The sequence below is a fragment of the Lagopus muta genome, chromosome 1 (genome assembly GCF_023343835.1).
Source record: "Lagopus muta isolate bLagMut1 chromosome 1, bLagMut1 primary, whole genome shotgun sequence".
NCBI lineage: Eukaryota > Metazoa > Chordata > Aves > Galliformes > Phasianidae > Lagopus > Lagopus muta.
The window spans coordinates 15,632,177-15,653,963 of NC_064433.1; the positions used below are offsets into that span (position 1 = coordinate 15,632,177).

General features: G+C 40.2%; 1 protein-coding gene across 3 annotated transcripts in view; it reads left to right on the forward strand.

Annotated features, from left to right (window-relative positions):
- GRAMD4 (GRAM domain containing 4) overlaps window positions 1–11,413 on the forward strand; it is a 74,411-nt gene extending 62,998 nt beyond the window's left edge. For 2 of the 3 annotated variants that reach the window (XM_048956519.1, XM_048956528.1), the window contains exons 11-20: window positions 307–378; window positions 1,602–1,645; window positions 1,741–1,850; window positions 2,984–3,138; window positions 5,397–5,432; window positions 6,788–6,935; window positions 7,375–7,468; window positions 8,523–8,607; window positions 10,269–10,337; window positions 11,075–11,413. In XM_048956519.1, coding sequence (XP_048812476.1) covers window positions 307–378; window positions 1,602–1,645; window positions 1,741–1,850; window positions 2,984–3,138; window positions 5,397–5,432; window positions 6,788–6,935; window positions 7,375–7,468; window positions 8,523–8,607; window positions 10,269–10,337; window positions 11,075–11,176 — 915 coding nt within the window. In that variant the 3' untranslated portion in view covers window positions 11,177–11,413. The remainder of the gene's footprint in view (window positions 1–306; window positions 379–1,601; window positions 1,646–1,740; window positions 1,851–2,983; window positions 3,139–5,396; window positions 5,433–6,787; window positions 6,936–7,374; window positions 7,469–8,522; window positions 8,608–10,268; window positions 10,338–11,074) is intronic. The other variant, XM_048956534.1, reaches the window with a different exon arrangement.
- Window positions 11,414–21,787: the final 10,374 nt, after the last annotated feature.

Sequence of the window (21,787 nt, forward strand, 5' to 3'; positions counted from 1 at the left end):
TGGCATAGACTGAAAGCCATTGTAACTGCATTTCTTCAAAGACATATTGTCTTTTGTCTGCAGTCTCGTATGACTCATATTTGTATATAGCATGGAGGAAAAGCATTCATAGCTGAAGATAACCATCAGTGAAAAATATATTCTGTAGATCTAAAACAAGGAGGAACTTGCTACATTTAGAGGTTGTTTAAAGTGAAACTATTGTTTTCAAGAATGTGGAGGAGTCGCATTGTTGTGAGGAGTTTTGTAAAATGTCACTTCCATCTGAGACAAAAATTAATCGGTTATCTCTCTTTCTTGCTCAAGGAACCTCCAAAAGAGGATCTGACGGTGTCTGAAAAGTTTCAGCTTGTTCTAGATGTGGCTCAGAAGGCGCAGGTACTGTGCTACTCTCATCTCTTTGGCTTCTTCCCTAAAACAAAAAGGTTCATTCTGAAGTGGTCAGAGCACCTACACAGCCTGTTACAGATGGTGTGGAAACAAGTGCTTAAACAATACTTTTCTCACATTCTTTACTTACAAGCAATAGAACTACCAATAGGATGCCTGGAGCTTCTGAAATGGCCAAATGCTTTGGAGAACTGGTTGGCGTTCTCCAAGTCATGATTCAGAACAAAGTCCAAAGGGGAAGAGAAATCATTTCTGACTCTTTTTTTCCCTACAGTATGCAGTCAAGTTTCTGAAAATGTAGACCAGGCAGTGAATCTTAGAAAAGTACTGGAACATAGGTCCATACCACAAATGTGCTAGTCACAAAATTAGCTTGAGACTTTATCCCTTCAAGTTTTAAGGTGAAGGTTGCTGCATGTTTAGATGTGTTAGTTAACAGTTGTCACCAGAACAGTCTGGTTTTTAAACACCACCCCCTTAGCCTGAAATCTGTTTGTGTGGCAAAAGATGAGGGAAGACTTTCTCTCAGCTATGTCATTTTGGTTAGCTACACTGGTAGTTCATTGAGTCAACCATAGAGTTGAACTGCAGCTTATGTTTATATGAATGCATCTCAAAGTTCGTTTGGAAGATGAAATTTACAGGTATTGTGACAGCAAGGATCAGTTAGAGAAGGTTGCTGAATAACACTGTTAATCCAGAGAAGTGATCTATTTGTATCTGTAAGAATTATATGGAATCTTCAAGGGTGTATCATAAAAATCCCATTAAAAAAAGCGAGTAGCCCAACATTTGACAATCTCAGTAAGCACTTCCTAAAATTTCGGTGCTCTAATGATTCAACCAGGTTTCCATTTTGTTACCAACTGACAGAAGCTCCTTGCTTCCAAATTCTGGCAATTTAAATTTTTTGCAGTGATACAAACAGTTTCCAGTCATAACAGTGAATTTGAAAAACTTCTTTCCTTCACTTCTAATAACTAACTTTGAATTGAAGAACAAGGTGTTAAATTAGAAGTCATTGAATGTTGCTGTTCAGTGCTGTATTTATTCAGTTGTGAAGTCTGTAAATGGCTAAAAAATGATTTTTTAAAAAATCACTTTCAGGGATTGCTTATTCTGTAAGATAACTTTGTTGGTTTCTAATACGTGGACAAAAACCCTCCAAAGTAACACAAGAATTGGATTTAATTCTCTTGCTTCTTATGCAGAATCTTTTTGGGAAGATGGCAGACATACTGGAAAAAATTAAAAAGTAAGTTATATAAGTTATTTTTTTTTTTGTCCTTTTTAAATTAAGACAACATCTGGAAAGCGTGGTAATACAGTTCTGGTTTTATTTGTTTTCAGCTTGTTCATGTGGGTCCAACCAGAAATAACACAGAAGCTCTACATCGTTCTATGGGCAGCTTTTATTGCATCCTGCTTTTTGCCCTACAGGATTATTGGACTTGCAATGGGTAAACACATTAAATAATTGACCTATTAAAGTCTAGACTTAATGCTTTAAAATTTAGCATGATCTTCATAGAGGGAATTTTGGAGTGTAAGAAAGAATACCCTACATTAATAAATAATGCAGTGTTGTAAAGTGTCTTCACTGAGCTTGGCATTGTTTGTTGCATGCATTTCTGAAAGCCACATCTGAATACATAATCTAATAGACAAAGACTGGAGAATACATTTAGTCCTTAAAGTGGGGAAGTCTGTGATGAGCTTTTAGGAGAGATTTTCAGACTGTCAGCTCCAAGACTTACAAGAAATCTTGTACTTTGTTTTTTTTGCTCATGCTTCCTTGTACATGAAACACACACAGAAGGCTTGAGGATGGTAGGGTTGGGAAAACTGGTATGAATAGAAGATGACAAGATATGAGTGTGAACCAAGATCTTTGGTTTTATGGTCTTTTTCTTGAGGTAATGAGATGATCGGAAGAGTATTAGCTTCAGTGGAGCTGAATTTCAAACCTTTAAACCCTGTTAACCTAAACATATGTATGGATTTGCTTGATATAGCTATTGAATTGTAAGTGTGAGGTATTATTTTATTGCTCTGACTCTTAGGAGATCTGAATCTCATTCACTGAAGTCTTAAGAGAGTATTTCAAGCCCTTTTTAATCTGTCAGAATGCACGAGAGTACCTTCTGTCACAGAAGGTAAGATAAGACATGCTGTACTGGAAGGTAGAGGTTAATGCAGTACGTGAGAGCCCTCTGTTGCCGTATAAATTTTTGCAAGTAACTGTAGAGCTTAGTGCTCTGACATGTTTTCTATTCTGGAAGTATATTATGTTTTCAAGATGTTTTTGGTAATAAACTTTGTATGTTTGAATTATTTCAATGCTCTTCTACATAGTAAGAAACTTTGTGTTTATAAGAACCTGGGAAGGGGAGAGATCTGTGGGTGAGGAAGGGGAAAAAGGTTTTGCTGCCATTGTAAGAAGACTCCAAGTAGCACCAAGGACTGGTTTAGCACTGTGAATGAGGAGACTTAAATAATTTGGTTTCCTTCATGAACTTGTTCAAACATGGTCAAAACTGTGATTTTCTCAGTGCCTTTACAAATGCATACCATAGTGATTTATTTTTTTCAGGACTCTATGCTGGAATCAAGTTTTTCCTTATTGATTTCATCTTCAAACGATGCCCCAGACTAAGAGCTAAGTATGATACTCCTTATATCATCTGGACAAGTCTCCCAACAGATCCTCAACTCAAAGAAAGATCTAATGCTACAGTGTCGAGACGAGTAAGGATAATAAATCATTTTGTACCTCTGTCCCCAGCATCTTAAAATCAGATACCTTTCTCCCTTCCACTTTTCCCCAGTGGCTAGAGCACAATTAAGAGGAAGATTAATTTAAACTTAACAATTATTATTAGTTCAATTTTTATAATTATGTTGAAGATTCATCGTGTTTTCATATTGACTTTGTTTCTTGTAAGAAATTAATTCAGTATCAAAGTGTGCATGTACGTATGCACGCAAAAATAATGGCAATCACATGAAGCTAAATACACAAAAATAATGCCATCCATATTAATTCCTATTACTATTTCTGTAACATACACTCTGTGTGATTTTTTTTTTTATAGTCAAAATTCAGTCTTGTGTTGCCTTTCTCTGTTCTCAGCTATTTTTTAGTGGAGATTCGGCTGCTTGCGTGAAGAACAGGAAGAAAAGAGTAAATACATAGCTTGCTAATGGGATACATGTTAATGGAATTAGTAGCTTAGAGACATAGATATTATGTCTAAAAGTTATTTGTATTAGACAACCTTTTAGCATAGTGATGACAAATGATTTTTCACCATGTTGGTACTCTTTGCAGTGAATTTTTCTTTTGTTAAAGTCTCATAGACTGTAGTCTGATCCCATCTTAGTGTTGGCTTAATGCCTCTTACTACAGAAATTGCATCATGGGGTTTCTGAGTATTCTCATAAAGTTCCTGGCTAAAATGTGAAACACTTAGCAGTAACTCAGGCTGGGCATGCAATTGGGGAGCAACAGGGGTAAACTGTAACCTGTGGTTAACCTGTCAGGAAGAAGTCTGGGGCCTGGGGGAAGTTGAATAGAAGGTGGCAAAATGATAAGTGCAACATAAGCTGAGTTTTTCGGAAGAAAGTAGAAGAGAGAGAAAATCTGACTGAAGTTGAATCTTCTGTTTGTATCTTCTGTCTAATGAGAGAAATGATCAAGAGGTTAGGCAGGGCTGTAGATTCTGTCGTCTGTAGCTGCTATTTCTGTTGCTTGCAAAAGATGGATTTAAAACTTCTTGTATCCCTTAGAGCTTACAGGTTATCATTCACTTGCTCTGAAGATTGTGTAATCTACCTTAGGGATAGAAAGGCTCTAAGGAGCTGAATCTGAATCCATAAACTTAAAGAATAACTGTCTTTTCTGCTTCTCCTTTATGGCTTAAGTTTTGACAAGTTGACCAGGCTTTTGAGACTGACTTCATAGAGTTGGTTTTTCATCTTGGAAATTAATTGTGGGACAGCATTATTTTCCTCAAAATGTCTTCAAAAGCATTAACTTGATCTCAGTAATTTCATTAATTTTAGACAAACTTTCTCACCCCTTGGGAGATTTCTGGGAAAATTGTAGAATAAAAATAGTTGTGGTTTTTCTTTTCTTCTTTTTTTTTTTTTTCATACAAAAGAGAAAGCACAAAAGCATATATTACATTATATGTGCATTTGCCTTGGCTTTTTATCCTTAAACGATGTACAAGACACAGTAAACTTAGACACCATGCAATATTCATCAACTGTACCACCCTGGCCCCATGTCCTCAGAGAATAGTCTTGATAACAGTATCTGATGGGTACAGGTTGTATGTCAAAAGCTGATGACAGATCAAGTGGAACCAACAAGGAATACTGCTTGCCTGCTTCCAGACTGTTGATGACAATTCCAGCCAGGCAGGATTCCACCAGTATTACAAATCTAACACCTTCCAGTTATATTTAAGCTTACCAAAATTCTTTTAGTAAAGGACCCTTCATTGTCTCATGGCCTCATAGCCTGAGAGGTTGTACTTAAACGAGCTGGTTGCTTTAAGGGTAGTGGAAACATGTGCCTCTTTTAGGGAGGATGCAAGGAAAGGGCAAAACTTCTCACATCTCCAGCCTCAGAGTGGAATATGGCATTGAAGCCCGGCCACTTTTTTTTTCTCCATGTAATGGTTAGGTAGGAAGCTGTGCAGCACAGAGCAGGGATAATCTTTATTTCAGAGCAAAAATCATTAGGTCTCTTTTCCTGACCTTTTGTATGTCTCGGACCATGGAGCTTCACCTGGTTACGCACGTATAGAGCCAAATAACTTGTCAAAGGGTGCCTTCCAGAATCTCATCTGGTCTTTACTCACAAAGAAAGAATTCCTTGGTTGCAGGGGCTTTATCATTGCTAAGGGCACAGCAGAAAGGCAGTAACTGAAGCAATAGTACAATTATTGTCAAACATTTGCTTTCAATCTCAACTTTCTTTATTCTTTTCCCCTGAGGCATCGTTGTATTACGGTTACCCTAAAAGCTGGATGGTAAATACACTCTGTTGTGCATAACTGTTTTGTCAAGTCTGATTTTATAGTCGGTGAATGCAATGCACACTTTTCATTTGCTTTTGTTAAGCTAAATCCTGTGAAGTGTTGAGTGCTGCCAACTGAAACTCAGAAAGCAGCTGAGACTAGTCAGCTTCCCATGGCATTGGGCTGCTGCAGGAGAAGGGCTTAGTCCCAGGCTTGCACGCTGTCACTTTGCCAGTTGTTTAACTGCATGTCTGCAGTAGGACTAAGAATGGAGCTGTTCCTGCTTTTGTGACAAAAGCCAGCCTTTAGAATTGTGTGGTACACTAGCAAGATGAACAAAGCAAATGGAGGCAAGCTTTTGGAAAATAGCTGCCTGCTGTCCTTCCAGAAGCAAGGCTGTTTTATTAGGGCTACAGTGGTTCAGGAGCCCTGCTGAAAAGAAGATTTTACTGAAGTAATTCAACTTTAAGAACGCCGTGCTACTTCCCAGCCACCCCACCCCCTTCCCAAGGATACTGACTGCCATTCTGGTTTTATTTCACATGTCAACGCTCAAAATTCAGTGCAACTTCAAAGGAAAGCAAAGATCAATGACTCTAACACAACCTGAATAAATTGAACTGGTGTGCTCTAACCACTGCTAACTCTCATTTTTAATTGCATTTGTCGTGTGTAGTCTTTTGGTATGTGAGCAAGATCTTGCAGCTTCACTCAGTTCATGTTTTATTCTATCTAATATGCTGTTATATAGACTTCACTTTTTTCTTTTGTCACTGTCACATTTGTGTTGTTTGTTTCTTTTCCTGCTAGCTGTCAGGGCATGAAAAGGTATGGATCGTAGCGTGGAAAACCCCTTCAATTTCAGCATTTGTCTTCCTAATGAGCTTCTGCAGTTTCGTGTGACTTTTTTTTTGTTTGCTTTTTTTTTTTCTTTATAACCTTAGTTTGTGCAAAAATATCTTGGCCTGTCTCTTGAAGACAAACTGAATAGTGAAATTATGTTAACTTGTGATTAGTCCCAGTAGCGCAGTTAATTTGGAATTGTGTGCAGTGGCCTAGCTGTATCTAATCAGATATAACCTTTTACTGTAAAGAAATGATATTTTAAGACAGGAATATCTAGCACCATGTACTTTCATTTCTGTAGAGGCTGCCCTTCAAAGTGTAGCACTTTGCAAGGCTGTCTGCAGGTAGAAGCTCGCAGCCTTGTGTTATAGAAGTAGTATGGTGCAGCAGCAGCAACTTTGTTGAAGTAGTTAATGAAAATTGTTGTCCTGCCTTTCCTTGAGGAAGCTAGCCAGTCTTTTGAGAGCGCAGTTCCAAAATGTTGCTGTTCAAATTTTGGAATATGTTTCTTGCTTTTTCAGCTTCAAACAGCAGCATCCAGAAGTTACGTGGGCTCAAGTGCCCCAACTGGAATAAACAAAGATGAAGACACGAGTCGCTTCCATACCACTAAGAGGGGGAATTTCCATGAAGTTTTTAACCTGTCAGAAAATGAGCGTCCTTTGGCAGGTATTGCAACATTAGTGGAATACATTCTGAAAAGCCAAAGATAGCTTAAAGCTGAATTCTCCCTCTGTGTAATGTATAAATAGAAGTTTTTGATGTAAAATACCTGCTTTAAATTACAATGAATAGTGGTGGTCTCTTTCATTCTATGTCTTTACAATTGTTTGCAAGAATCAACAGCAGGTCATGTCTTTTGTTGTAGTGCAAATGTTAAAGTAAATAATTGTGTTTGTGGGTTGGACCTTTGTTCTTAACTTTAAAAAAAAAAAGCAACAGTGTTAAAACAGTTATGATGCCTAGAAACACCTTCTCTAGGTTTTGCTATGCAAACACTTCTTGTTTTTGGTATCTAAAGGTGAATTTTCAGTTCTGCCCTTTTATAAGGGAATTGCTGTTTCTCTCTTTCCTGAAGTAAGATTTCCTCCTGTGATTTTTTGTTTAGTGTGTGAAAATGGCTGGCGTTGTTGCTTGATCAATAGAGATAGGAAGATGCCTACAGACTACATCAGAAATGGAATTCTTTACGTCACGGAAAAGTGAGTCATAAAAATTGACACATTTCTTAGGAGGAAAATGCAGCAGACGTTAAAAAAAAAGAATCTGAAAGTGATCCTTTGACAATATTTTGAAACAACGCTCTTCTTATAAGTGGGTATAAAGTGCCTTTCATGGTGCTTTAAAACCTCAAAGCATGATAGGAGAGCGAGATCAAAATCTGGGGTGTAGTAAAGCTTAACAAGCCTGGTTTTGTCTTGGGAAGGCTTGCGTGGGAATGGAGAGCAGCTCTATAGCCAGTTGTTAGTAGCTGCAATCCGTGATAAGGATAACATACACTCTCTATGTGTGTATGCCAAAAAAAAAAAAGAAACCTAACAGCCAGATGTATTTTGGGAGCTGTGATTAACGGTTATGTGACAATTATTCTAAAGTTTCATTTTTAAAGAATGCTTCCTTGAAGCAGTGTGCAACCAAACCAGCAAACCAAAGAAACTCAAGCCTTGGTTTCAAAACTAGTAATTGATTTTTTTTGTTGCTGTTTTTTTTGTTCTTGTTTTTAGTTTTTACTTCCTTTTTCTTCCTCCCCTGTGCTGAAATGAGTGTCACTACCGTTTGGCTCTTGCACTGAAATTCCTTTGGAGTGTAATGAATGGAAGTAAAGCTAATCCGTATGCAGTGTCACCCAGTGATGGAGAGTGTTTGGAATCTGTAGTGTTTAAAAATTTGAGCTTTTATCTGCATCACAATAACATGAAATTAACACAGTAATTTTCCATTAGGTCCTATTTTAGGGGAGGGTAAAAGACTTACAAGCTTTTTGAGATAGAATATTTCAACTGTTTAAGTCTTTACTTGTTTCCTGTATTTTTAAAGTGCTTGTTGGGTTTCCCCGTAAGTGCAGTAATATAAAAACAATGTTTTTTTGGTACTTGGCTGTGTGTTCCTGGCTTTCCAATGTGTTAGCCAATTGCTAGCATTTCATGAATGTTTGTTCTGAATCAAAAGTTGTAATTGAATTAATTGAATTCAAATTAATTGAATTTTGTTTTAGAATACTGTGTTAAAATGAGCATTTTCTTTTCTTGTCTTCAGTTACTTGTGCTTTGAAAGTTCCAAATCAGGCTCATCTAAAAGAAATAAAGTTATAAAGCTAACGGATATAACAGATATTCAGAAGGTATGTCTTTTTTGTGTTGCACATAGAGAAAAAAGTTGATTTTCTGTTCTGTTAGTTATGTCTTGATTTTCTGCTTATGGTGATTTGGGATTTTGAGGGAGGAGGGGAAGATGACATTGATTGTTTATGTAACTGAGACCGTTCTTTGATCAGGAATATTTGTTCAGTTGTTTAGAGTAACCACAGGCAAACTCACTGGGAGCATAAATGTGTACAAAACTCTTACATTCCTGAATTATTTTTGAATTAAAATTATGTTGTTTCTCCTGTATTGACTGGATCTGCTTAGGCTTTAAGATTTTTTTGTTAGCAAGAACTGTGTAACCTTAACTTAAATTAGAGGGTTGATGTCAGAAGATCCACCATCTTAAATGTAGATGCCTTGGAGGAAAGAGGGATTACTGACAGTGAAGAAGGATAAAGCACTAGAGTAGCATTACTGAATCGGACTGGAATTTTGTGTAGATGGAATCCATCACTAAGAGAGTGAAAAGTGGATGGTTAGAAGCCTGGCAAGTACAGCATGATCTTCTGGTTGAGCCTGCTGTCACCAGTGGCTGCATTCTGTGCCTAGCATCACGCTGTATGATGTTTAGTATCACTTCTTGTTACCTCTTTTAAATTGTCTCACTCTTAAATACAGGCAACCCTACTCTTTGCTATATCCTGTGGCCATGAGAACCACAAATCATAACCCACAGAGAAAGAAGTCAGTCTGGTGTCTGTAGTTTGGGTACCTCCAGATTTGCAAATGAATTCTTTCCATTCACATCACGTGTCCATTAGGGAGATGACTCGAGCTCAGCTCGAACTTCTCATTGAAATTAATAATTCATACTGATGTATTTTAAACACCATACTTGAAGCAGCACTAGCTTGTTTAGTTGGTCTTTACTGCCATGGAAGTCCTTTTGTATCAGTGTAGCTTCTTGATGAAGATGAGACAGAGATTGTGCAGCCAAGCATAAAAGCACAGTGGGCCTTGTTTTATTTGTGGGTGGGTGAAAACAGGACAGGCTCAGGCTCCTTCTATATTTAGGATATTCTCTAGCTCAGCCAGCAGTATTTCTGCATAGCCTTGCAGACTTTCTTTAAAAAGCCCAGCTGTACATATTCTGTTGATCTACTTAATTTTGAAAATTAGTTTTTTTTTGTCTATTTCCTGCTGCTTTAAACTATCAATGAATATTATTAATTCTAGGGAAACCCTTAAACTCTAGGCACTTGCACACCTCTTCTGCCTGCTTAAATTTATGCACATGTATATATATGTAAACAATAGATATGAGCACACAGGCACACTGATGTACTGCAGAAGAGCAGGGTGCACGCCTGGTCAGTGACCACTGATATCCCTTAGTGTGAAGCTGCTGACTGGACCCTGGCAGGGGAAGCTGGGGCAGCTCCCAGTAGCAGTGCTGGGCTGGGGACCATCGGGGTGGGCAGGTAGCACAACATGGGGCAGGTGCTTGCTGCGTGGGCAGAGCTGTGCTGGTTTATTTCGGGGCCAGCAAGAAGTGTCTGGCCTGTGCTGATTTTAACACAGGCCTGTTAGTTGTGGCTGGAAGGGTCTGCCTCTGATGAACTGCATAACCTCCTCAGCACTTCTTACAATTGTTGGGTACATCTAAGATACCTTAGGTCTGTGCTTGCTCTTCCAGTATAAAGTGCTCTCTGTTCTCCCGGGATCAGGGATGGGTATTGCCGTATCAACACCATCTACACAAAAAGTAAGTAGCTGGCTCTATCTGTGTTGTCTGTTTGCCTTCATGCCCTTTTTGACATCTTTCTCTGGCAAGTGGTAGCAAAAAGGGTTTTTCTTTTTCCTCTTGCTAGTGTTTTGCTTCTTTCTCTAATTCGCTTGTACATAATTCAGCATGTTTCTTTCAGAATTTTAATGAATTAAACATTCAACCTGTTTTACTGCATCTGACTACTTTACTGTAACACTTCAGACAGATTTGCTTCATCCTTTCAGCTCCTTTCTTTCATTACCTCAATTGACTGCTCTCTCAGCATCCTTTGAGAGCGTAAGGGGTGATAGGCAGTGCAACAGTCAGAGAATAAAAGCTGATGGCTTGACAGTATCTTTGGGTGAGGAATGATCTGCTGTATGGCATGTTTTGGGGTGGATTTACTTTTCCTGTTCAAACCTTATTGTACTAAACAGTTAAGTATCATCAGGAAAACTTCATGCACTTCATGAGCGAGTTAAAATGCCCTCGGTTGCCTGTTCTCTGTGCTTTATGCTGTGGTTGTTTTGTAAAGACAAGATGGAGATGGAGACACATTAGAAACTTGGGCATATATCCAAGGATTTAGTAGAGAAAAGGATTCTTACTCTTTATTAATGTACTTTGAGTGCAGTCCTGCTCCTAATGATATGGCCAGAACCATAAAGTACCTAAAGGAAGAGTTTTCTTATTGCAGACTGACGTGATCTTTTCTTTCTTTCCCTGTCATTTAGCCTTTGGTGTTTGGTGCTATGGTACACAGAGATGAAGCTTTTGAGACGATTTTCAACCAGTATGTGAAAATAACCTCTGCATCATCGAACAGTGAGAGCTAGTATCTTATCTTAGAAAACATAAAGGAAACTTTCTTATTTTGCAATTTGGTAGTGAAAAAAAAATAATGAACATCCTCATCTATTTTGCAATAATTTTTCTTGTCTGGTGGTTTATATTCTATCTGTTACATAAATCAAGTGTATTTTATATATGCCTTCATGTTTGTTTTTAAGGTTTTTGTAAAAAAAAAAAAAAAATTGTAAAAAACCCACAAAAAAAAAAAACCAACAACAAAATGAAGCGAAACAGTGGAAGTGCTATCATCACTATTAGCCTTGTACATTAAGCACTTTTAATGTTTATTTACTGACATGAGTAGCTCAAAAGACACTAGAAGAAGTGACTGAGTAATGGACTGAAACAGACTGATCCCTTTTAACTGCACTTATATCACTGGGGATACGTTGGACCCATTATCTCAGTTATTTTTTCCCCAAGATGTGAGAACGACAACTGCAATATCCTGAAGTCTGTTTCTTCAGCTTTAAGTTTTAAATTGGGTTCTATATTAAAACTGGTGGCCAACACCAAGGAAGTATTATCATCTTAGTATTTCCATATTTGTAACTGCACTTAACATAACTCCTCCTTGCTAAATCTTGCATCGAAGAAGGTTGTTTACCAGTTGGGTCAGTTTTTTCTGCTTACAGAGATTTAAATTGTTTGTACAGTGAATTGGAGGAAAACATTTCTAGCTATATCTTCCTTTCCTGATTAACCAAAGCAAGAGGAAGGAAGGCAGGCAGATACTTTTTATAAAAGAGGGCATCAAAACGTTGTTCCTAAAATGTTAGGCATCATATATTTGTATTTCTGTAGATAGTTGTCATAGAAGGGCTCAACTGTTGTACATGTTGTATGTACAAGGTGTCTGTATGTTATTGCATAAAAGACTCGTGGGCTTTTTGTGTTGGGGAGCTGGGAGCGGTTAAACTAACCTGCAACATGGCTGGTTTTTAATTTGGCTTTTCTCTGGAGTTACCTTATAATAACACTATGAGACAGCAACTGAAAGCACTATTTCCTTCTCACGACATCATTTGAGGGGCATTGCACTGTCACTGTGTTTCCACTTGTAAAATTAAATTTCAGTAACAGTTAAACCCAATTGCCAGGTAAAACAGGAAGGCTGTGCTCCTTCTCTAAACTCTCTCAGGCCTTTCTGGCAGCAAAGCACATATTGATCTTCAACTTTAATACAGAAAGCTTTTTTATTCTATACAATAGCACCCATCTGAGAGGTTTAGAATTCTATTTGCATTTTTCCTGAAGCACAGTAGGAGTTACACTGAGCCTTCCAGTTTGTCTGTTCCTTCTCTGTGTCTTTTGAGTTGAGTAGTGCAATGTCTCCAGGTGTTATATGGAAGACCCCAGAAAAATAGTGGAAATGCAAATTCTTATATAAAAAATAGGACTTAGTTTCACAGATTTTTTTTTAACAGGGATTTTTCTTTCTTTATATGGGGAAAAAGATAGAATGAAGGAGTGGCAGAGCCAAACACCAAAGCATCTTTAACACTTAGCACAGTTTTTACTTAAAGTAACTAAATGCAGCAGTACTGAAGGAGGCAGTTAAACTGTACGAAACTATTTCAGTCTGGCTGTGAAGAGGTATGATGCAAAGAACTTAAAGTGCACCTGATATGAAGAAATACTGTCGAATACTGTGATTTGGTTGGGTGTTGTGAAGTAAAACACTGACTGTGGTAAAGCACCATGCCCTGGATGGAACTGTGAACAGGAGCAGGAGAGAATCCATAAGGGCTGGGATGTCATTTTGGAGATCTCTTGACCTTTGCAACCAGGAAAAGGGGTGCATTTCTAATGCTGCCCATGTGTGTACGTCAGGACCTGAAAACTTAACACGTAAGTGAGGCTGGGTGGGCTTTCCTTTTTGCCACCATCTAACATGGATGTAGCTTGGCAGTTCATGGTTTCTTTGCTTGACATACTCAGGTTTTATGTTTAAATTCCTTTAACTTAATTTTCTTCTTCAGACCTGCTTCAAAATCAATTAATCTTTTTGCAATTGTTTTGTATTATCGTCTGATTTTCCTTCCTAGAAGCTTCCCTGAGTAGTGAGTGTGGCTAATAGGCATTAAAATCGCTTAATGTTATACAAATCTTAACCAGATTCATCCATTTTGTCTTAAGGAAGAAATCCCTTGGGTATGTTTAAAGCTATTGGTTTTTGGGCTTTTTTTTTTTGAAGAAACAGAAAACTATATTTTTTACAGAGAGCCTGCTCTTTTTCTTATTTTTGTATCATTTTTTCAAGTGTAATTTATACCTTCACTCTGATCATAACAGCAGTTTCAGTAGGAAATCAGCTGACTGACACTTGTTACTTCCCCCACACCCCCATCACTGGTTGACCCTGGCTTATGGGGCTGTCCTGGATTCTGGTTCCTGAAGGAGCTGTAGGTCCTGTGCTTGTGGTGCCAGGGTGGTTCACTATACCTAGGCTTCAGAGCAGGAGAAAAGAGGTCACGATCCTTTCTCCCAGCCTGAAATGCCTCGTGTACAATATACTGTTAATTTTATTTTCTTTCTGGACAAAGAAATTAAAAACTTTTTACAAAATCTAATGTGTTGGCATTCAGAATCAATGCACGCTTTAACAGTGTGAGTTTGAAAATGAGCAATTCCTTGAGCAGTAAACCTAGGGCAAACTGCAATGCAACACCATTTCATTCGAACGTGTAGAAACCAGACTGGATTTTTTGGGGGAGCTGTAATATAACAGACAGACGTCTATGTACATATTTTGCAAAGCTCACTTGACATTAGGCTGTCCAGGTTCCTGCTGTGTAGCTGCTCTGTGTGTTACAGAACATCACTGCTGCTCCAGGGTGCCCTCAGTGTGTTTACTGACGAGTCCTGTGCTCGTTCCTCTGCTGCATCCCCGAGTGCTCGGAGGGCAGCAGGGGTGGGACAGTGAGGAAGTGTGTACTTGATTTGTACGATTACACTCAAGTTAACCTTCGATTCCAATTGACCTACGTAACTTTGCAGTGTAACCTGCTTTGCTTCATTAGCAGGCTGGGTAGTACCACTTAATGTAGAGTGTTACTTTCTAATAGCAGAAAGTGATGTTCTTGTCATTCTGTTTGCTGTTTATATTTGCAGTTCTGTTGATGTATGCGGTTCGCTGCTGTTGGATTTAACTTCTTTTAATAGAAGTGCATTGGTTAGTTTGAGTCCCTTTTACAGGAAGAAAAAAAGGGAGATGAAAACTGACTACTTCAGTTTCTTATTGGTGACCATTTAAATTCAGAAGGAAAAAAAAAGCTGAAATATGAAATCATGCCTTTCCATACACTGTAGCTTTTGTGAGGCAAGATTGAATGAAACAAGCTGTTTCTAAGTAGCAGCATCAAATGGAAGCCAGCAGCAAAACCCCACTGTTGTTCCTGCAGACAAAGAAGAACAAGATTTCACCCAATCTTGAAGAGATGACAGGATGTACTTTTTTTTTTGGCTACTTAAACTTGTATGAAGAACACTGGTAGTTTTTATTGAATTCTGTACATTTTGGCAGATGTTTAATTTCTACTACTAATCATTGAAATATAATGGATGTTAAAATTTTTATGTCTGAAGTTTGAGTCTATATTTTGAAGTTGTAAATAACTCATTATCAGTGTAACTTTTGTTTGACAAAAGACTTATACTGTATGAAAAATTGAGATAATGAAATGATTTGCCCTGTACATTTTTTAAGGAAATGTTGTTTGTTTAAAAAGTCTTGTATAAATTATAATTTTTATTTAAATAAACATACAAATGCTTTGTGCTAACCCTTTTTACAAACTCCAGTAGTTGGTGCAGCGAATTCGACAGCAGATTTCTGCCTTTTGGCATTTTCACAGCAGACTCAAGCCCTTTGCTGGGGAAGTGTGTGGTTCCTGGTGCTCACTGCTTTTGAAGCTCAAGAACTGTGCTTTTATCTGAAGTGATCCTGCTGGTGCATTGGAGAGCACGGCTGTGGTTTTGGCTCCTGTGCTGTTGAGCACCTGTCCCATTGTAACCATGTAGTTAAATCCAGGGATGGAGAAGCAGCAGGTGAATCTGAGGTGCTCCCACTGAAGGAGAGCAGGGGTAAAACAAGACTCAGTAAAAGCTCTTAGGCAAAGTAATAGCTGCAGACCGTGCTACAGGTAGGCACGGAGGTAAGAATGGGAGCCTTTCTGCCTCAGAGGTATGTGGGAGGTGTGCTTAGAAAGCTTGTATAGCTGACCGAGGGCTGTTCTTTGTCTTTCAGTACCTGTGGTCGTTTCAGGTCTTCTGTCTCACAGACTTAGATGCAGTCAGTTGCTGTGCCTTTGGCCGTGCTTCTGTGAAATCTGTAACCCTACTGGGGATTAATGGTGGGGCTTCTTTGTCCGTGGTGTCTGTCACAGGAGCTGGCTGCACAGCACTGGCTTTCACTGCATACTCAGGGCTTTGTCTCTGGTTAGGAACATGATACCAAGAGTAAGCTTCCTGATCATCTAATCTGAGTGTATTTGTTTGTCCCTACAATACTCCTTTTTATGTTTTGCTCCGTTGAAACAGATCAGTCCACAGCAGATCCTGCAGTCATGAATGCGCGCTGTTTCATTTACTTCTATATTTAGTTTCCTCACGATGGCAGCTATGTGTTTGGTGACAAAGTGATGCTTTTAAGCTGCTATTTTAAATACTTGTGTGTTCAAACCATACTTAACTTCCCTCTTGTTCTTCTGTTAATGCCTTTTTCATTAAATACTTTTATACAAGGCCAGGTGCATCTGCAGCGGCGCTCACACAGGTTGGATTCAGCCCCGGCTGCCTGCAGCCTGGTGGGAGGAGTGCGTGGAGCCTTCATGTCTGGTTTTGGCTGTAGGCTGCGTGAGACCTGGGGAGGGGAGGCCGTTGTTACTGAAAACGGCTCTTGTTTTCTCAGCCCCACTTTAGCAGCCCATGGAAATAATAGGATTTACTGAATGAGCTGCAAACCTGCCCTCCATGCAGCTCCAACTCCATTGTGCAGAACAAGTATTAATGAGATTGTAAAGGACAGTTACTGCATTCAGACCAGAGATACAAATGTGGTTTGTTCTTTTTCCCCTATTCTAAGTATTTATTTTTTTTTTAGATCTAAATTCCTCTATGGAGTCCCTGGATTCAGTACATTCCTCTTTTTAGACAGTTTCAGGGTAAGCTAAATGTTCTGTCTACAAGTTAATGGCTCATCTCAGCTTCAAACATTTCCCTACATCATGAGTTAAGAGTTGTAAAAGATGTATTTTATGTGTTAGACAAGCTGAGGCATTCTTAAGAGAACTCTTGCAGCAGCAGCTCCTCACTGAGCTGTTGGCATGAGAAGTTAAGTGGGCTTAATGCAGTGCCTCGAGGATGTAGTTGAGAATGTGCCTGGTACTGTATTTAACCTGAACTGATTTATTTGGCCAGTTTAGCTTTGGTTGGGAAGCAGAGAGGGAAGATGATGGGAAGATAGAGACCTGTTTCCACATTTAGATACCTGGCTCTTCTTCGTGCATTGTGAGCTTCACACCTTTTTGAGATGTGAACTGTGTATAATCTGTTTTTGCATTCTGTACTGATGCTCTGTTTTTACCACTTCAAACGGCTATATGTGGAGAAGGATTTCCTTCAGTCTTCCTTTTTCATTATGTTTTTCTTTTGGTTAACTATCAACTTTGCCTATTCTTTAGCTGCTCCCTGTGTTTCACCCTCCCCTAATTCCATGTGTATGTTTTCCTCTATACACCTACCTTCATCCTTCTCATGTGAGTACACAAACCTTTATCCAAAACCATTTGATCCATTTGCCATCTGCTCCGTTTCATCTCTGAATGATTCACATGGCTGGGTAAGATCCTATGGACCAGAAATTAATCTTCATCTTTGCTTCACATGGTAATTAGTAGCAATGAGTGGCTGGCTTCTACCCTACAGTCTAGCTGAGATTGAAGGTGAATATGTCCAAGGGTTCTGACTGATTCAGGTTTACCTTGAGCAAAAGGTGTGTCTGTAAAAGATGAATGTAAAAGTAGCTGCGTAACACAGAGAGGTATTTGGGGAAGATTGTTCAATCTAAGCTGATATTTGCTCAGTCATCTCCATGCTGTTCTATTGAGCACAGGGCATCAGGTTTTGATCTCTCTCAGCTAAGTCAGTAAGAGCTTCTGTAAATGCTCTCCTTGGTTTTCCTAAGTCGAGGAAGTATTTAAGAGGAACTGCTGTTAGTATGAAGTCTGTAGACCAAACAGGTGCATTAAGTGTTATTTATACATTTTGAAAAGTCGTTTCTGATCAGAAATGTCTTTAGCCACTGACAAACGCTGACATAAGTAAGGAATGAGTTGCATGGGCTGTTTCTAAAGCCAGCCATCCCTAAAAATATCACGTACGTCTGTAAATTTGCAGAAATGATGTAAGTCTGAGAAGCACTTTGGTGTTTGGGAAAAATGATCACATCTTTCAGATCCTCTTTGGGAAAAGCTGGGGGATGGGCTCCTGCGTAAACTAACAGTGACATACACTGAACATTTCTCCATGGGAAACGTGTGTTACGAGTTGGTATTTACTCACATTGCTGTCTTAATACAAGGGCTGAGAGCTCCTGTGTGCTGCCACCTACCTAATGCTGGCACTGGGACTCATCAGACCTTCCTAAAAAGGCAGGAGCCCAGCAGAGCACCTTGGAGTGCTCTGCACATCTCCCTTTCCAGCACAGTGAGCCATCGTGGGTTGGCACAGCTGCCCTTGCAACTGCAGCCTCAGGTAAGTTTTGGGGGTATATAAAACTGCCTCAATGTTCCCCTGGCCTACAGCATTTGGGAACATTCTGCAATGTCCGTCGGATTTCAGAGGTAACCTTTTCATACAGATTGGATAGACATCACAGTGTTGGCCCTGACTATAGTGTTAAAGAATAATGAAAGGAACTGTGAGCTAAAGCTATCTTCTGTGTGCACAACTTGGTGTGAATCCCATTGGTGCAAATATTTGCAGATCAGCATGCTGCTGTTAGCTCTGCCTTTCATCTGAGCCTTCAAGCAGCAGCTTTTCCCCTGCTTTTGCTCTCAGAACTTCAGAGCTGGGAAGAAGAAGGCAAAGAGGGAGGTTCACCTAGGGGTGTTTGGGCATTGTGTTCCGAGCAGGGAAAGTTGTAGGGCATCCACAGAGCACAGGCTGGAGAAGACTGGAGTTCTGTTGTACGTGTGGTCCTTCATATGCTCTTCGTGTTGCTCTACTGCTGATACAGCTGCATTATAATCCACTTTTTGCCAGAGAATAACAAAATATAAGTGCCCAGTTTCAGCAGTTTGTAAGCTTTTGTTCTTTTTAGGATGTATATATGTATTTTTCCCTATTGATACCAAAAAAGGCCTCATGAGAGACGCTTCTCTCCCAGCTTTCAGCAGCACCATTTCAGCAGCCTCATTAAGTTGCTCGTCACCAGATTGGTTGATGAAAGAAGAATCAGGCACGTGGCCTGACGGAGGGCACATCACGAGCTGTGCAGTTGGGTGATGACAGGAGAGATGCGATGGTGGGACAGTTGATAGGACTCCCTATTTCGGGTGCAGGTGATTCAAGGCTGGGTCTCTGATTGGCTGTGCCTGCACCACATGGAGAGCAGCTCTTGGTCCCCTGGCACTGAAGGTTGCCAGAGCCACGTGCTGCTCCTCTCTAGCTTGGTGAAACTGGGCCAGCTCCAGGTCAAGGCTCATCACAGGCAGCAGAAACACCCAGGCTTGGCACCTCATGTGCCCCAGGACAGTGGATGCAGAGGTCCATTCCAGCCTCAGCCCCTCTGTAATTCTCTGATCATGCTGCGTTGGGTCGATCAGGACTCGGGGAACTCTTCCTGTCTGCACTTTCTTTTGCTATCAGTGCAGCTGAGGAGCTCAAACTCCTATTCCTCTGCTAGATCATTGTTGAAACATAGCTAATGGATGAGATATTTGACCAACTTAAATTGAAGTTCTTGCAGAGAATGAAGTTCAGTGCGTTTCCCAGATGCTGAGTTTGATGCTCTCACTAGGAAGAACTACACTGCCTGCATTCTCTCTCTCATTCTGTGTGTTTTTAATGCGCAGCAGGCACCTTTTTCATCTGCATTTGCCTGGTGGTTGATGCAGACTGTAACTCACTGGAGCCTGTTCAGCTGCAAGGGTGATGTGTCAGCTCCTGTGCAAGGGATGGAGAAGAGCTGTTTCGTGTGACACTGGGGTTGCTGTTGTACTGCTGTAGAAGTCTTCAGCCACAAACAGAGCTCAGGTGGGTAGGGAGACTTTGTTAGAGGTTTTTACCTACTGTGCTTTCCTGTGAGCTCTCTTGATGCATTCAGCTCGCTAATACAGCTCACGTTCTCCCTGAACCTTGAGCACAGCCTGGTAAAAACACCAAGTCTGCCTGCTGGTGTTCAATAATGAAGGAAAGAAGCTTGGAGAGTACGCGCCGTTTAAGATCTGCCCCTCAGCAGTCTGCGCGTGCTCACGGGCTGTGAGGTGGGAGCAGCAGCTGGCCTGGGGGAGGCCTCTGTACCGTGTGTATTCCACATGCACCCAGGCCAGTTAAAAGCATGGCTGCACAATCCACGCAAAGCAGCCGTGAGGTTCAGCCAAGTGCACCGTGGTGCTGAGATGCTTTTGTGCCCATTTGAGGCTGAAGCCATGCCTGATTTCCAGCCCCACACAGAGGCCTGCAGGCAGGATGGGCGCTGTGTGGCCCTGGGAGCAGCTCAGCTGTCCTGGGGAGACATGGCTGCCCCCACCAGAGTGCTCAAGGCTGGGTGGGATGATGGTTTGAGTGGGACATGTCCCTGCTATGGCTGGACCTAAATCATCCATAAGGGTCCTTCCCAACCTTTGCATGGGTCTAAATGCCATCCTCTCTAAGATTGCTGCCTTCTTGTAGGGTTGGAAGGGCTGCTCCACGGAACTCCAGCATGGTTACTAAGCTATGTGTGCTTACAGGCAAGCATTCTTCTTGTACTTGCTCTCTGCTCTAGTTAAGTGCCTGAATGGAACAGCTGCTGTCAGACACTTTGGGGACAAAAAGCCATACTTTGGGAAGCCTCTAAACCTGTGCCATGCAACGGGGATGGACTCGTGGCAGAGGAACTTCCCAGTGTCAGGCACAACTTGTGCTTTTTTCACAGAAGGTATTTTTATGCAGACAGTTTGTGAGGCATACGAACAGATGGGATTCATTATTTTAAAGTTTTCTTTGTTTTTAATGGTTTTATTATTTGTCTTTGAATCAACTTGCTTCTTCCTGTGACCTAGAAAGTCTTCCAGAAATTGTGAAGGAAAGGAGAGAGACCACAGGCAAGCAATGATAGTTATTTCAATGTTTCAGTCATTGTAAGCATACAGAATTTTTACAAGCCAGGCAGCAGCAAGGCTTTTTTTTTTGCTTTTTTTTTTTCTTTTTTTAATAAATAATATATCACTTCTAATAGAATTACCTTTAGTTTGCCAGTGTCTAAGGAACAACTAAAATAATGGTGTTAGGCTGTGGGATATAGCATGGCAGATCATTTTAAGGGTCTATCAGAACAGAACAACTGAAGGAGGAAGCAGAACAAGGAAGAGGATCTTTAAAGCAAAGCCAAACAAACCACCTGAAATCTGAGGTACAGTGAGACTGCTGTCTTCTTCTGCACCTCAGTTATGTGCTCTCCCCAGCGTACCATTGCCTTTTTGCTACCTGAACGTGTTATTTACCTCAATGCATTCTTCAGATCCTTGGTGTCATACTAATTCTTCTCTATTTATGCCTCTTAAACTTTGCTTCAATAAATAAGCAGTGTTTGCTTAGGGATATTTGATGCTTTCCTAAGAATGTTTGTATTTTCTTGTTTCTTTTTGGTCTGTTGTCACGTTCAAAATCGGAAGAAACTCAGTTTCCATTAGGAAGATATTTGAAAAAAAAAATAATCACATTTCCTTTTGAGATGCCAAATTCTCTTGATAGTAGTCCTCCTGACTGCTGCTCTGTTGCTATGGTGATTACTAGCCCATTTAAGCAGCTTTAAAATGGTAATGATGAGTAGGAAAAAGGGATTCATAACAACATCATTAGCATAGCTATTTCTGTGTGTTTCATGAGATTAGGATACGGTCAAAGTCCAGTGAATAATAGGATGATTTATTTTCCATTTTTGTGGGTGGGTAATGCTTTAATGGAAACAGATTTGAGGCATGCTGCTATCAGATGCATCAGTTTGGAGCTTTGTGATGATAGAGCTACTGGACTTCTGTGATGTCCTGTGACAGCATAAACCACCTTGAACTAATTAAAATACCATCCTTCATCACTGGTGTGGCATCAGCCACGCTCTGTGAGAAAGCTGGCCCCACTGCTGCATTATCAGGGAAGGGAAATCTCTGAAGATGTTGAATTGCTTCCCAAAGATTTTGGGGTCGGTCAACTTCTGAGCAGGCATGGAGCTGACTACAGGCCCTCGCTGTAGGACAACTCCCTGCCTGGGAGGACATCTTTGAAGTTGCTCCAGGGGAGGCTCAGATTGGGTATTAGGAACAATTTCTTCTCAGCAAGAGAGGTGAGGCAGTGGCACAGGCTGCCCAGGGAGGTGGTGCAGTCACTGT